This window comes from Acyrthosiphon pisum, chromosome A1 (genome assembly GCF_005508785.2).
Source record: "Acyrthosiphon pisum isolate AL4f chromosome A1, pea_aphid_22Mar2018_4r6ur, whole genome shotgun sequence".
NCBI classification, from domain to species: Eukaryota; Metazoa; Arthropoda; class Insecta; order Hemiptera; family Aphididae; genus Acyrthosiphon; species Acyrthosiphon pisum.
Window position 1 is genome coordinate 118,003,088 of NC_042494.1, and position 17,874 is coordinate 118,020,961.

General features: G+C 29.5%; 1 protein-coding gene across 1 annotated transcript; it reads right to left on the minus strand.

Annotated features, from left to right (window-relative positions):
• Positions 1-4,104: 4,104 nt before the first annotated feature.
• On the minus strand, positions 4,105-13,181 carry LOC100165559 (chromosome-associated kinesin KIF4). Its single transcript, XM_001948309.5, has 21 exons — positions 12,713-13,181; positions 11,872-12,104; positions 11,604-11,794; positions 10,634-10,777; positions 10,462-10,562; positions 10,204-10,406; positions 9,951-10,126; positions 9,702-9,881; positions 8,610-8,735; positions 8,187-8,536; positions 7,971-8,115; positions 7,666-7,887; positions 7,400-7,588; positions 7,194-7,332; positions 6,580-6,716; positions 6,342-6,455; positions 6,036-6,281; positions 5,893-5,976; positions 5,642-5,830; positions 4,881-4,951; positions 4,105-4,404 (listed from the first exon to the last, which is right to left on the minus strand). Exons 2-21 carry the CDS (start codon positions 12,092-12,094, stop codon positions 4,350-4,352), a joined length of 3,285 nt encoding a protein of 1,094 aa, XP_001948344.2. The 5' UTR covers positions 12,095-12,104; positions 12,713-13,181; the 3' UTR covers positions 4,105-4,349.
• Between the last annotated feature and the right edge of the window lie 4,693 nt (positions 13,182-17,874).

Sequence of the window (17,874 nt, forward strand, 5' to 3'; positions counted from 1 at the left end):
CTTTTCCTTTATTCATAACTTACCTAAGAATGCAAAAACATACCTACTACAAATATTTAATTTAATATGGAGTTCCGGCATCATTCCCTCTAATTGGAAGCGCAGCTGCATTATACCCATCCCTAAAGAAGGAAAAGATAAATTTAGTACATCCGGATATCGCCCTATTTCACTTCTTAACACAATGTGCAAACTTATGGAAAAAATAATCAATTTAAGACTTGTGTGATTCATTGAAAAAATAAATTACTTAAGCCCAGACCAAAACGGTTTCAGGCATCATCGCGGTACACACCTCTCATTAATGAAAATCCAATCTGAGATTGAAAATACCATTCAGAATAATCAAACTTTGGGAATGGTATGTCTTGATATAGCCAAGGCATATGATACCGCCTGGCGACCACACATTATCACGTACCTCAAAGAAATATTATCTATGGGAAACATGTTTAATTTTATTAAAAACTTCCTGTCTGATAGAACATTTCATGTCAAAGTCAATCAGCGGTTATCATCAAACTATTATCAACAAAATGGCGTGCCACAGGGGTCAACATTATCCGTCACACTCTTTCTCATTTCTATAAACAATATAACTAAATCAATAACTTACCCCGTTAAATGCACATTATATGCCGACGATTTTAATATCTTGTGCAGAAGCTCAAAACTTAGTACCGTTCAGTCAAATTTACAAAGAACACTTAATAACCTCCACGAATGGTCTCTCACAACTGGATTCAAATTTTCGGCAAGGAAGTCTCAATGCATAGTATTTACAAGAAAAAGGAAACAAAACAAATTAAAACTTAATATGAATAACAATCTAATTCCCAATAATAACACGGCCAAAGTACTCAGAATTACATTCGACTCGAAAAATAACTGGATCCCCATATAAAAAATCTAAAAAAAGCCTGCTCATCAAGATTAAGCATAATGAAAATGTTAGCTCACACAAGTTGGGGAGCATCGTTTTCGTCTTTATCTATTATACATAAATCCCTTATATTATCTAAACTCGAATACAATGCGTTCCTCATTATCAATGCTAATAAAAATGCCCTAAAAATGTTAGACACGATCAATAATACCGGAGCAAGACTCGCAACTGGAGCGTTTCGGTCCAGCCCTATTGATAGTCTACTCAACATAGCAAACATAATGCCTCTCCATATAAAACGTCAAGAAATTGCAATGATACTCGCTACCAAACTTGCCAGAGACAGAATGATATATTCCCTTAACTCCTACCCGCCCTTACTAGCAATCGTTGAAAAAAATAATATCAATCTAAAAAACATTTTATAACATCTCAACTCCCAGTCATCCCTCCTTAGACATCATTTCCGAATATTATTGATACCAGTCTTGCTGAACTTCCTAAAAACTCAACCAGCTCACAGGTATACATCAAAAACTTTAAGAACACAATATCGCAATATTCCAACTATACTGAAATCTACACTGACGCCTCAAAATCGGAAAACAATGTTGGAATCGCCATTATACACAAAGATGAGGTAATAACATATAAACTTCCAACAGAATGCTCCATATACTCAGCTGAAGCAATCGCCATTCTAAAAGCTTTAGGAGTACGCATTTGGAAAACAAAATCAAAATTTTATTATTTTAAGTGATTCCTTAAGTGCAATTTCTAGCATAGCAAACACACATAAACCTAATGACACTGCAAAGAAAATCCACCTCCTCATCTCCTCCCATCTCTCCAAAGGGAACGTGGTCAAAATAATGTGGATACCTGGCCATTCTTCAATTGAAGGCAATGAAAAAGCTGATATGCGAGCTAAGCATACAGCCTCCTCAACTTCCCTAGACATCACCCCGCTCACTACTTCTCAAGATACCATAAGAACAATAAAACATATATCAATACAAGCTTGGCAAAATACATGGGCAAAACAAAAAATTAAACTTAACGAAATTAAATCAACTATTCTCCACTGGCCTAACAATCATCGCAACAGGAAAAAGGAAACCATCATCAACAGGTTAAGAATAGGTCACACCAGAATAACCCATGGATACCTAATGTCCCGAGATGAGCCTCCCTCGTGTGCGACATGCGGGGTGGCACTAACAATAAAACACATCCTCACGGAATGTTTTGCATACCTCGACGCAAGGAACCGCAATCATTTATCCAGTGATTTATACGACATACTTGGACCAGTCTTGCAATCACCTGACATATTCGTGTTCCTCCAGGAGACCGGATTGGACAAGCTCATCTAACCAGCTGAATACTCAACCTCATAATTAAGATTATAATACAACCTAGTCTAGACATATTTTGTTTTTTTTTTTTATTAAAACCTTCTGTTATGTCTTTGGAAATATGGAAATAGTTATTTTCTTCCAGAATATATTTTGTATTGTTATAATATTATTTAATAAAAATTCATTCGTTGTTTTGCACTTTTGTGTACAAGTTGTGCTCTATGCCTCTATCTAAAACATAACAATGGCGACGAAGATGGGATACGAACCCACGCGTGTTTATATTTATATCATGTAACACCTATTTGTAAAAAAAAAAAATGTATCTTATCCCAATGGCCAAGCTGCCGAGGGTTATTTCTTTAATAAAAAAAAAAAAAAAAAAAATACTAATTATTTTATATGTATGTATTATAGAGCTTATTTGTGTTAACATTTTACAGTTTTTAAGATCATATTTAGTCTTTTAATGATATAATATTACTTTTCATAAATATATGAAGTTAATATGTATAGTTTAATAATTACAATTAAACTAATAACTAGGTATTAATAATTAATTACTTATAGGAAATGTATAAAATCAGACAGTACCTAAGCCAGATATTTTATAAATTATTTATCGGGATAACGGGATGGCCATTGGCCATTGCCAACTATATTATAGGTACTAATATAGTAATAAATCTATTACATTACTATCCATAAAAGACAATACGTGAATACTATTGTAATTAGCAAAATGATTATGGTATTTAAAAATTTAGCACCAAATTATTGCAATAGCGTTGCCGCGTTATATTGTTGGCATTGTATAGGTACTGTGTTAGTCAGTCCATGGTATTGCCCAAACGTGACGTCACACATTTTACGATGTTGGCGTCAATATATTTGCCGTATGCTGCGTCTATTAGTTTATATGGTCGAAGATTATTATTATGTATAATAGGTAGTCTTCCTGTCTACCTCCCCCGTATGTATAAATTGTTTGATTTATCAAATAAACGATGACGGCGCCGCGGAAGTAATGCGAAAGCAATTCCTGCGGCGTCGTCGGTTTCAAACTGGAAAAAAAAAAGGTAGTAGGTACTCATTATGCTATAGTATTTTTTAATTTGTAACTTAAGTTGCCAAGCTAAGTTCAATTATTTAGCAGATTATTTTAACATACATTATATCTATAGTTCAGACTTAGCTACCAATAAAATGATATCAAACTTTTAGAGCCGTTTTTTTTTACACGGAGTATGGCGGAGTGTTCTTGTTGGAATATCACTCATTTTTTTATTGATATCTTATTATTTCGGAGACAGAATTTTTCTTTTTTTGTAAAACCAAAGTAAAAGCGAATTTGAAATAAAAATAAAATTAATTTGGTACTATACTAATTAATTATTAAACAATACAAAAATCGCAAATCCATTTCGTACATAACCTAGAAAAGAGAATAAGGAATTCAAACAGGTTTTCATAATTAAAATCGGGCTTTTGGTACTGGTTGAATTTTTCTTTCGCTTTTTGGCACTTTCATGGCCACATGCGAGTTGAAGGTTTTTTTATCGCAAAATATAGTGATGTACTGATGTGTGACTGGCGACTGAGCGTTACGGATGTCGAAGAAGCTTAGCCGTAGTTTATCTTTAATTACATAAAGCGTTCGGGAAACCACGAACACTAATGATCAGGAATCAGTCACACAGCACTCACAAGTCACAATGGATATAGAATATTGCGGTTATAATATATGGTTCGCTTTCAACTTACTTTTTAATAATTATATTTTTAATATTTTAATTTGTGTTGCAGATGTTGACGTGTTGTCTTTATACAATTATTATTAAGAAAACTACAAATTTACAATAAGTTCTTTAATTTATAAATTACAAAAGTTAGTAAAATCTATAGAAAATAATATATTATAAAATAACCATATAAAATGAATATATACATACATTAAAATACTTGAATGCAGAGACAAATTGATCCATTAAAATTAATTAATTAATAAGAGTTGGTCAAAAAACGAAACGTAATAAAACATGATACAAGGGTACATTAAAAAGCTGTTTACCTACATTGCTATTTTTAAATTAACATTATTCTTAAAATTGATCGTATGTTTCATTCGCTATGTCGGCTATTGTAGGTAATTCGGTTCTAAAAAAAAATTTTGGATTAATTATAAATATTTCTATTAAAATAAATTATAATTATTAATTGTTTGCTATCTTAATATCAACCCCCAACCAGACGGTTGCACACAGACATTTTTATATGCCATAAAAAAACTTTAAAATAGAAATTAATATTTCATAATTACTCATAAAAACAAAAAAATAAGACAATTACCCAAATCCTTAAAGAATAATTTTTACAAACTGTATACATTTTATTTGTTTAATAACGGGGGGAACGTCCAATGAATTTGGGGAGGGGAAGGCAGGATGGGGAAACGTCCTAGAATCACTAATAAAATATTTAAATATAGAGAAATATCAAAATTTTTGATTAAAAAGATAGTAGATGTACAATTTACTCATCAATCTTATATTTGGTAGGGAGGGGGGATAACAAACAAGTAATAAATAAATAAAACTAAAAATAGACTAATAATAATCATTAATCATACTAACTTGGGTTTTTTAAATGTTTGGTTCATAACATTTTCTAATGGTTCTTCTTCTTCTTGGATGGGTTCATGTTTCTGCAATAAAACATGAAACATAAAACATTTTTTTTTTTTTTATAACTAGTTTAAATTTAATTAAGTTCAATGATAACTGGGAGTATCTTAAGCATTTTATTAAGATCAACATTTTGTCTCAAATATGTGTTAATAAATTACATATATTAACCTAATTATCTTTTTCCAATTTATGTCATACTTTAATATTTTAATATAAGCCAGGGATGGGCAATTGGCGGCCCGCGTATCTTTTTTATCTGGCCCGCGCTACATTTTCAAATAACTTCATATAATTTTATTATACTATTATTTTCGTGTTTTGTAGTAATTATTTTTAAAATGTCCGCTAAAAAGCGTAAAAAATTAATGTTAGTAAATTTGAAGGACCTTTTTTTTTTTTTTGCTTTCTCCTATGCACTGCGGCCCGCTAGTTACTCTGAGTTGCCCATCCCTGATATAAGCCATAACTTGTCTATTATCACCTTTACTGTATTTCTTAAATGACAGATGAAATAAATTACTAGACTAAAATTAGGATAAAAGTTATATGTTTTTTTTATAATCAAATTAAGAAATCAAACTAAAATAGCAAAATACATTATAATATTTCTGCATAAATTGTACTTAATTTGATTTAAATTAATCTCCTAATGTTCAATAGTTAAATAAGCAATAAAATATGTTCTGAAATCATATTATAAGACTTACTGGTGAATGTCTGTTAGTGCATACTGCAGCAGAACATTTACAATACTTGGAACATGACAAATTCTTTTTTTGGCACATACAAATATTTTTTAAACAATTTTTTATACATAGACACATTGGATGTCCTTCAGCATTCCTTTTTAAATTTAAGCGATTTTCACGTTCTTCGGAAGGTTCAAACATTCTGCTCTAAATGTTCATAATAAATTTAAATAAATATTATTTCAAATTAATAAATTATACTAACTTACCTCTCGTTTAAGCTTATTCAAACGTCGACGTAATGGTGTAATATCTACACAATTCTCTTTGGTATCATCAACTACAGAGTTAGTCTGTAACAATAATAATTGACTATGAATCACATCTAAAAATTATAACAGTTCTAACCTACTGGTGTGATAGGGGAAGAATTCATAGTTTTCGATTTTGAAGACTTTAAACGATGTGAACTAATACCACTGTTTACAACTGTTTGAAGATCTGATATTAGCTTGTCTTTTTGATTTAATTCTTCTCTTAGCTGTTCAAATTTACTAAGTTGATCATCGTATATCCTGAATCGTTCCGTAAATTCACTACCATTACCTCCATTAGATGCACTTTCTTTTTCATTTAATTGCCTCAATAAAACTAGAATCTAAAATCAAAATATAATTAATACTTTCTGGCGGCATAACCTTAAGTATAATAGTATTACATTGTCTTCATATTCTTTTTGGAGTTGTTCTACTTGCTTTTGATGTTTGTTCATTATATCTAATATTTTTTTTTCTCCCTTTTTTACAATATCTTTCTTTTCAAGTAAAGATGCCTAAAAATAAATCATTAAAAATATTAACCTTATAGGTACCAAAGTACTTTTAAATCAAATTAAATTTATTTGTTAGTAATTACAGAATTGTTATTTTAATTTATGAACTTAATAGTTGTCTTACTTTAAGTTCCTCAATTTGATTCTGTAATTCTAACATAGCTCTCCTATTATCGGCAGCCACATGGAATACGTGTTTTAAGGCAGTTTTGGTATCAGCAATAGTTGTTAAATGATCAAAACGGTTTTTTTTCATCAGTTCTGTTAACAAATATTAATTATTAAAAAAAATTCAAAATCTCTATTTTGTTTAAAAATTTTAAGTTCAAAGAACATAAATATTATATATGAATGAATGGATGTGATCAGTGTTTTTTTTTTTTTTTTTAAATAGCAACAAGTTAATATTTTTAAATTTATAATAATACTTGGATAGAAAGTAAGGAAAAATGTTGGAGCAATTTTTAAATTTTAACACCAAAAGTACATAAATAAAACATTTATGACGAAATGTCACAAATGGAATTTTTACTGACTTCAGTTCATAATTGTTTTTTCAAAGACAATAATGTATCACCTTTCAGGCAGCATAAAATACCACTATCTTGTGCCAAGTAAAAATTAATTCCAACATTTGGTGTGAACTTAAAAAGCACAAACACTTATTTTCTAAACTTAACTAATACAAAATATTATACTAACATTGAAGTTCATGTATTTATTATAAATATTACATACCTTCATTACTATCAAATATTTTCTGTCTAAGATCCATAATCTGAGCAGTTCTTAACTGTAATTCTTCAGTTATTTCATTTTTATCCATTTTCAAACCATACTTAAACTCATCTGTGAGTCCTGTTGTTTCTAATTGTTCCTAACATATTTATCATTATTAGACAATATAAAAATTTTGTATTTCACATATATTAAATTATTATTACTTCACATCTCTGTATCATTTTATATATTGTTTCTCGGTCTATTTCTAACTGCTCTAAAGTTTTTTCTGCATCAACTGTACTCATTAGCACATCCAACTCTTCATTTACCCATTTTTGAATACGCTGAGCTTTTGGCATAAAAGCCTCATCTCTTTTAACTTCAATAGCTTTGCGAACTGCAAGAGCATCCTAATAATAATTTTAGAAATGAACAGACTGATAGATATTGAAAATGTATTGTAATATAATATGATAAATTGAATTACTTTGAGTCTTTTATTAACATTTGCAGCTTCTTCTAATTTACGTTTCAGAGCTGCTTGCTGCCTAACATGCAATCGTTCCATACGAATCATTTGATTTTTTTGCTTACGTTCATTTTCTTTTAGACGACAAAGTTCACGATCACGTTCCAACTTAAACTGTCTGAACTTTTCATTTTCACTTTTCATTTGTTGAATTAATTTTACTTTCATAACTTTAATGCTCTAAAAATAAAATCCATACAATAAAAGTAAAGAAAGTAAAAAATGTAACATAACATTTTTCTAAGTATTATTATCAAACTCACCTTTATTTCATTATTTAAGTTTTCTACTTTTTTATCATTCTTAGCTTTCATCTTAATAATTCGATCTTGTTCTAAACACTTCTTAGTTAGATTTGATATTTTTTGTTCAAGCTCTTGCAACTTTTTACGTCTTTGTTCAGACAACCTGTATAATTAAAAAATATTTTATAAAAAACAAAATTATATAAATTATCTTGTAAAATAAAGAAAACATACTTAGAATTAATATTATTTGTTTGAGCAGCTTTAAGAGCTTCTTCCAATTGATCACGTTCTTGTTTTAATTGTTCAAGTTTATTTTTCAATTCTTCAGTATTTTCTTCGGGACAGTATTCACCAATATGTGAAACTGATTCAATTAGTTTAGCAGCCAAATGTTCCTTCATAGCTAGTTCTTTATTTAGTTTGTTTAGTTCACGATTTAACTGTATAGTTTCCATAACCATTTGCTCTTTAGTTTGATCAGTTTCATTATCTGGCTCAGATACATCATCTTCATCCATATCTTCAGTAGCAGTAACATAGTCATCTCCAGTAATTTCTACTTCCGTTCTATTATGCTCATCCTACAAGTACATGAAAACATTATATAAATTTATAAATTTATTATAGTCCTATTATAGTATTTAAGTAACATACCATAATTGAGCCAATTTTATGTTTTATGTTATTAAATTCTTCTAAATTGTTGCATTTCAGTGCATTTTCAAAATCTATTTTTAATTCTTCAAGATTTTTTTTCATTGTATCACGTCCAGTTTCGGCCTTTTTTTTTAAAAAAAAATAGTATTAATAAAACGGTACTTACGCGTTATCTCGACTACCTTGGGTGCACAACCATGTTATATCGACTACCACAATTTAGTTACCACAAGTTATAATAAAGTTATAATAAACAATATAGGACATAGGTAATATGTTATAATAATAAAAATTGTTTACGTTTTTACGGTTATAAAAATTATTACAAAATAATGTATAAGTACTTAAAAAAAATCTGGTAAAAATATTATATAATATATTATAATTATATAATTAATAATATAATATAATCCAATTCTCTTCCTTCGCTCGACTTCAATCCAAAATTTAAAACTTTAACAACACTACTCCAGGAGAACAATCTAGTCATCTCCGATTTATTAACTATTTCTCCTCCCTTAACTCCCTAATGGACAAATCTCAACGTAGCAAACACCGAACTCTCCATATTAAAAAAAGACAATCCTCTTTCAATCTATAAACAAGAATATTTACACATAATACAAAACATAAAATGCGAAAAAATATACACGGATGCTTCCAAAAGCTATATCGGGATCGGGGCTGCAGTTGTTTGGAATAACATGGAATTCATGTACTAACTCCCTAGCACCTGCTAACGCAAATTGCACAGCTTCCTTTTCTGAAGATGGCAAATTAAAAAAATTCATGTCGGCTAGTCGTAGCGCGTATGTACTATACAGTAAATAATAACTGACGGACGTAATAAGGATGGCTGTCGACTGACTGACGACATAAATACCTGGTCTGATGGCAAGATACGTGGATAGTAAATTGTACATCGAAAACAGAATTAAATTGTCAATTACGATGATACAGATTACAACGCAGGAATGCACATTTTTAAATAGAATCTAACAGGTAGTCTTGGAAATATTTGGGTAGTCGAGATAACACATAAGTACCAATAAAACAAATACCTAATTTTATAAATCATTAAATATTTACCAATAAAGCTTTCATGTTTAGGGATGCACTTTGTGTCATGTATTCACTTAATACTTGACTCATAGCACGCATCTTTTCTTGTAAATCTTTATTGGTTTTTTGCAATGTATTATGTTCTGGTGGGCAACTAACAAAACCATTAGTTTCCATAGCAACTATTTTTAATTTCAAATCCTGATTCTAAATAAACACAAAAAAAGTAATATAAAAGACTAAATATTATTTTTAAGTAAAATTTAAATTAATTACTTCTTTGGAAAGTGCAGAAATCTGGGCAGTAATTGGATCCTGGTTTATAACGGGCTTATTTTTAATTTGTAATGCTCTATTAGCATACCTCAGAGTACTCACAGTTTCGTCCATATTATAGTCAGCAGGACTAATACATGCAATCATCAATGTAACAGAATTACCGCCCAAAGAGTCTGTAATCATCAGTTCATAAAAAAAGAAAAATATCAGATAATACTTTTTAGTTTCATTTAAATTAATTAATATTTACCTTGCAATAAACGGGTAAGTTTGCTATCTCTATAAGAAATATGAGCAGATTTTTCACATAAGGAGGTAATAACATTTCCTAAAGACAAGAGACCCTTATTAATGTTAACACCTTCTTTAAATCGTTCACCAGTAGCTTTTGTTTTTTTGCTTCTTTCTGATCCTGCCAAATCTACAAGGTGGAATTTGGCAGTTGTATTGTTTCTAAACAAACAGTTATTAGTAAATAATAATTAAATTATTCAGGAAAATATTTTACCCATTTTCTTGCATTTGACTTATGGTTAATGTAAATATACAATGGCTACGAGATGATTGAGCATTCATTGCAGTCGCTCCAGTTGCTCTACCACTAGAACCCTAAAACAAGTATCATAATTTAATAAACTGAATATACTGTTAATAAAAAATTTCAAAATCCAAATAATTACCTGTACTAAACATTGAAGTGTTGAAGAAAAATCAGATACACTTATTTCAGTTAATCCTGGAATACAAATTCCACGGCCGTCTTCTCTAATATCAAGAGTAGCTCTATTAGGAGATAAGAGGTCATACACTTGTTCTTGATAAAGCTGTAAATTAATTTTTAATTCTTTAATATGTATAAATATAATAGCTTAATATAAAACAAAATATTGTTGCAATCAATAAATACTCTGCTTGAATTAGGTGGGTGGGGGAAAGAATTATTACCACATTACTGAGGCAATGTGGTAATAATTAATTAATAGGATATATACAATTTATCACCTATATTATTGAATTTGGTATTGGAAAAAGTAATCCGGGATAATCTTCAGGCCAATCAAAGATGAAACTAATAGAGAATGAAAAATACAGAGCCAGAGATTTTATTCCAAAGTACAAATATATAATATTAAGTAAGAGTGTATGCTTGAAGGACTCAAATTGAGCAAATAAAAGTAATGATAGAACAAAATCTGTGTGGAAAAGTACAGATGGGAAGACCCAAAACAAGAAGAGACAATATAATAAAAACGAACGGGGAAGCTTGGAGGTCTGAATTAAAAGAAAAAATCAATAGATTGAGAAGGATGTCTATGAGATGGGTTAGTCCCCATAGACCTGATAACCAAAGAAAAGAAGAACTACAATAAAACCAAAACCATACACCAGGTTCTTATTGATCTACCCAACCTTCTGTTCGGTCATAAAGTTAAATATAATAATACGATAATTTTTGCAATATAATATTGAACTTTAGCACGAGACTTCACTTTAACTTAATTTACTATTACTATTTTTATTACTATTTGGAACTTATACTAAAATAAATGAATACTAAATTAAGGTGATAAATTTACAATTTGATAAAACTCAAATAATGGTATAATTATTAATTATTATAAGTAAATATATTTAAACAAATTAAAATACTTCAATAAATGATGCTTTGATTGAAAATGTAGCTTCTTCTGATTTATTTTGTACTTCGTTGAAAATATTTTGGATAGCTCGTGGAATAATACCTTTTTCGTCTTCATTTTCATCATCTACAAAATTTGTTCCCATTGAATGAGTTTTACCCGAACCAGTTTGACCATATGCTAATATGGTAACATTATATCCTAAAATAAAATCGGAATTGGAACTTATTAATACAAAATAATTATATATAAAAATAAAAAAAAAATTATGTTATTACCACTAAACAGTTTTTGAACTAAATCTTCAACAGCTGACTGATAGACTTGAATTTGAGAATGTTCAGTACTAAACACATAGTTAAATGTAAACGTTAGGTTAGCATTGTTATTCACAATTATCTGCTGATTAACGGAATCTGCTAACACACAATTTGAACATCCACGATCCAATTCAGATTTTACAAGAGGACGAACACGAATTGCTACTCTTATGGAATCCATATTTTTAAGACTGGAAAAATAAATTGTATTATTGAAATTAAACTACTATTAAAGTACCTACTTAATTTCAAGTTGAAATGATAGCTAACATTATTTTTTTTTTAACAAAAATGAATACCTACTTAATTGTAATTTTACTTTATATTTTGTTGTAAAATACAGCACGAGATATTAAAAACAACAAGAATTAATACTTAGGTTCCTATGAAAATGTAAATTTGTTATCTCTCTGTGATCTAGCGCATTAAAGCAAATTTGAGTTTAGCCAAACCAATTTGATGTGGTTTGCTTTAATATTTTAGCGTCTTTAGGCTTTAATTAATAATTGAATCATAAAATAATAATATAATTGCAATATATTAAATAGGTATGGTATAAATTAAAGATAAATGTTAATGTAGGTATTAATGTCCTAGGTAGATAATATTCTTAACTTTAAGTTTGATAATAGGTTGTCACTATAAAATTAAGCTAACACAGTATTGGTTCTGCTGAACTCAAATTTAATATACTGCGCCTTGCGCATGGATAAGAGAGAAACCCAATAGAGTGCTAACATCATCTTAACTACTTATATTATTTTAATTATGTTGATTATAGTAATAAAGATTTACTTACATTTTCAATTATTATTTAAAGTACAAAAACTGATAAATTGTATATGTTACAGACAAAAGAATGGCACACACATATTCATTTGTACACTGAATTCAATGTTAAAAACTACTATAAAGTTAAAACCACAATCAGTAAATTGAAGGAATAATTAATTATTGAAATCACGGACTACCCGATTACAATATATAGTTTGCTGTTGGTATACTAAACTGTAACAATATGTTATTGTAACACAGAGTTTATTATATGAGATAGGTATAGCTTATAACTTATAAGTAATAACTAACAAATTTTGAGTTAACTAATAATCACTTTATAATAGTATAATTACTAATTAGAACGGTTAGTTTGAATTTTAAACTTTTTCTAGAACAATTAAAACAATAATTTTTTTTAAAAAGTGTAGGATAGGGACCACGGAGGTTGTGATATTCCAGTATCCGACGAGTTTACGAATTATTACGATTACAAAATACAATTTGCATTTTACATTCGAATTCAAGAATTGACAGTTAGCTCGACAGTGTGACCAACACACGAACTATACCAGTGAGGTCATAGAGATGATATTAATAAAATTGTGGTTTTCATCATGGTTGATTCGGTTGGCATCGGCCATCACACATTGAATAAATAATACTATTTTTTATATAATAATAATAATAATAATAATAATAATATCTACCATGAAGCCTAGACAAAATATATTATCTCCATGGACAGAATAACGGAGATACAACTTAAAAACTCGTACGGGCGTCCGCATGAAAAAACGTCTCGAAATGAGTCGCGTGATTAAACGACCACAGGCTGCGCTGGGATCGCTAAAATTGTTACTTTGACAGTTTAACCCCCCTTAGTCTGGGACGGCCTAGCCAACCGGGAATCAGGATGACAGGAATACAGGATACCGGAAAGTACTAAGTTCCCATCTGACATATTGGAACTTACCATTGGCTGACGGATGTATTAAATAATCCCTGGAACAAATTCACTTTAGCAACCCAGCACATTTTTAAAATTTTTTTTTCGAAATAGACGTATTTCGACGAGTTAAGAACGATGGTGCAAAAAAAAATTTGCGGAAACCATTATTTTGGAAGTTATAGATATCCAAAGTTTGCGATTTTACGTTGATACGCATGCGCGCAACACTACTATAAATTAGTATATTCAATTTGGAACTTTGTTACTTTACCGGACACCCTTTTTTTTTTATTTTTTTTATTTAGACTTATGTAGTTAACTATACTGAGAACGATGGTGAAGTCAGAATTTGGCGGTCGGACTTAGTTTCGAAGTTATAGCTTTATGAAGTTCGCTATTTTAAGACTTTTGCGCTTTCGCGCGTCACTAGTTAACTGCACCTATTACGAATATTAATTTATTTTTTTTCGAAACCTTTGTACTTCAACGAGTTAAGAACGACGGTGCAATCAAAATTAGATAGCCAGACTTCGTTTTGAAGCTATATGCTCAGGCAGTTTCGAATTCTAAGTTTTTACGCATACGCTCAACGCTCTATAGAAGCTCCCTACGCCTACCGCCTAAATAAATTTTTAGTTTCATCAGATTATGGTATATTAAGCCATTAAGGTGCTAAAAACTGTTTTAGGTAAGTATCTACCTACCTATAAGTTATAACCTTACAGTACAATAAGTAGGAAAAAAGCCCTTTACTAACAAACACCAAACGTTCAATGATTATTATCATAGGTATGTTATCCTAAGTTATAATTATATTATGTTCTAAATATTCCAAATTTCCAATTGTTCTGAATTATTGGTATTATTTATTTATTATGTAGAATTGTTTTCAACATAATGTATTATGTCCCTCTTTATATAAGTTTAATATAATTATTCATTTTATATTCTGAGCGAAACAATATTGATGTTACAATGGTGTATTTTTTTTTTAGTGCCTCATCATCTTTTGGGACAGTAAACATGTTTCGATTTTCTTCAATATCATCTTTTCTGGTACCTAGGAAACTGCAGGAAAGTGAATCTAATTGGTACTTTTGGAGGTTCAAAACCTAAAATGTGTACAATTTCCAATATAGGTTTCAAAGGCGCCAGGAAAAACTAAGATTTTTACGCAAAACCAGTTTTTGAAAAAATTGACTTTATTGACTTTTATTTTTCTAAAAAAAATAACTGGATATAGATGAAATTTTCACTGAATGTTTAAATTAGCAATTCTATGCACCATAACATTTTTTAAATATTCCTACTCTTTTTCTGCTACCTATTTGTATTTTTTAGGCATTTCGAGGCTTCTTAGTTTTTTTTAACTATAGGTATACCTTATACCTATATCTATTGTCGATACAACATTTTTCGGTCAGTCAAAAAACTTGAAAATATAATACAACGTTTCTCATAATAAGTGATGTTGGTGTAAATTAAAAAGTTGAGCGTAAATCCACAATATTTTTTTTATAAACGTAGTTTGTAAAATTTTGAAATTTTTTATGGCCAAAGTTTTGACAAAATTCATCACAAGTTCAAAATTCATAAAAAATTTTCTATTTTTTGAAAATTTACTATAAGGTTTCCCTTAAGTTTTCCTATAGGTACATTCAACAAAAAAAGTTTACCGGAAAGTCTAGCTAATTAATTTTTTATGAGCTTTTGAAGACAATTGTACATAGGTTTTAAATTTTTTTTTTTTCTATAAATATTAAATATCAACAAAATGTTGTTGGGTAAAAAAGCGTAAAAATTTAATACAAGGCTCCTGATACCTATATTGTTACAATAGCAGTTGAAAATTATTAAAAATACATAGGCACAGTTTTTTTTATATACATTTAAAGTTCGAATTTTGACATTTATCAAATTAAAAATTTAAAAAAGCAGATAAGCGGAGTTGCTCTGGTGTTCAGTAGGGTACAACATTGGATGACTGAAAGCCGCGATAGGTATGTCAACAACTTTTTGATACGCATCGTGCTCGGCGACCACTCCTGCACACTCCGTCTATTAGCTGGTTCGCCAAGTAATTTAACAGCTAATGATATGATGCCAACTACGAAACTATAGTTAAGCGGAGTACATCTCGTATTGTGGCTGACATAGGTACCTATCTATTTTGTCATGATAAGTTATTAGTGTCTCAGAAAGTAAGAAATAAATGTATCCTTATGACATGTCATGATTATGATCAATATTCGATGATGCTATTCAAAGTTTGGGAATGCACCTCCTCCCCCTCAAAATTACGCCTATGATTATAATTTATAAGGCATTTTTAAAGGGGTTTACGGCGTTTTCACAAAATTATAATGTTCTTCTGCAAATATTATAAATATTGTTATACCTATACCTATACCAATACCTGTATAATTAGTTGGTAATAATAATTACATAGAACAACTAGTTTCCCGAGACAGATAACTCATACAAGGATTAGTCATCGAGAAGTTAAACTATAAATCAACAGGACTTACCTATTAATTAAAATACTGTTATCCAAAAACTATATTTTTGCAAATTTAAATTCCGTTTTATTAATCTTTTTTATAATTTTCAGCATCGAGTAATACGTTTGTTGAGATTTTTAGGGAAATAAAATCCCAGTTAGTGATGACTAAATATGAAATATACATGCTAATAATTTAATATTATTTTAAAGGTACCTACATAACAAATTGTTTACTACATGTCTACATGAGTTCAATCGTTATTTGGAAGTACTCATTTATACAAATAGGTACTATAGTAGGTACTAGGTACTTGATTTATATAAGACACGTTGAATTTTCTTTTCGTTAAATCATTTCCCACATGGGAATTACGCAATTTCTATATTTTGATAACAAACGACCTTAAAACTAAAATTTCGTTGACTGATGTATATAAACTATATCCATAAACCATATTATAGTAATCTGTAGCAAAGATCGAAGACCTGCAAAAAAACCCAATAAATAATAATCTAAAATACTGCGATGGAAGATTGGTTGAAGAATTGAAGTATTGAACCGATTGCGGTTTAAATCATTTGTCAGATTTTATAAAACACTAGGTACTTGTATAATAGTAGTGCTTTAAAATTGTACTGCCGCGGCCGTCCTACTTACTTTCTAGTTTCTTGTGCCAATAATGTTGCGATTTGTGACTTGTATAGTTGTATGCGATTGGGACAGGAATTTTGATTATTTGTCAGGAAATATTTTTTTACCTCTAAGATTGGAGTAGTCTCTTGATAAGAGTATTCTGTTAGATTTTGAGCAGAGAAATGAATGTATTGATCTTACAATGTTTTTTTTTTTTGCTCTTCTAATATTTCACATATATTAGACAAAATAACAGTGGCTACCTTTTTAGTTTTGTGTCTTAGACATTCTTTAGTCTTACCTAGGTATCGTGAGATATATTATTCGCCAATTTGTTGATTACTTAATTTCTAAGAGGTAGGTATTGCTTAATAGTTATACTCAGGGTCAGAATTTTTCAGCCCGGTACGCTATTACGTTATTATTACAATATCAAAAGGTCAAAATTACGCACATAAAATCACAGCCTGGTTCGGGTGCACTGCTTGCAACATGCCTTAACCCGATCTCGGTTGTACTGATACATACAAACCTAACTGTCAAATATTCTTATAAACTAATTTATTTTAATTTGAAAATAGTCTCTTTGAATAAAATATATGTTTTTGATACCTACAAATAATTCCAATACCACTTTATCCTACTGGTTAGAAAATCAGATGTGTTGGCAATATAATTTTTATATTAATAGAAAACCTTCATACTTCTGGCCGATAGATAAAATAAGTATGATTGACTGGGTGTCAAACGAATAAAATATGCTTAGTTATTGTGATGAACTGAGAACTAAATCGAATAACTTTTTCTATTATTATGCAATTGATATTGGGAGCATTATTTTGGTACCTGACACCTAGTTAATTTTAAGACAATAATTAAATAATATTAGCAACCTTCTATAAAAACTCTGAGCAAATTAAAAATAAAGGAGAATTCAATATTGTTAACGAATTCAATCATTGTGTTTAAACACGTAAATATACACAGTGTATTTTAAATATATGTACACCAAATTTATTTTCTCATCTGTTGACTTTTAACATAATACTAATAACAGGCGCTGATGTATGTAATATTATATATACACATATATATATA

What these genes read in the sequence shown, in the direction of transcription:
- LOC100165559 (XM_001948309.5), bottom strand. Translation starts at nt 12,094, where the DNA reads ATGGATTCCATAAGAGTAGCAATTCGTGTTCGTCCTCTTGTAAAATCT. An exon ending in CACTTCAATGTTTAGTACAG is followed by an intron (nt 10,563 to 10,633) that starts GTAATTATTTGG and finishes TACTTGTTTTAG; the next exon opens with GGTTCTAGTGGTAGAGCAAC. An exon ending in ACTTAAATAATGAAATAAAG is followed by an intron (nt 7,888 to 7,970) that starts GTGAGTTTGATA and finishes TTTTATTTTTAG; the next exon opens with AGCATTAAAGTTATGAAAGT.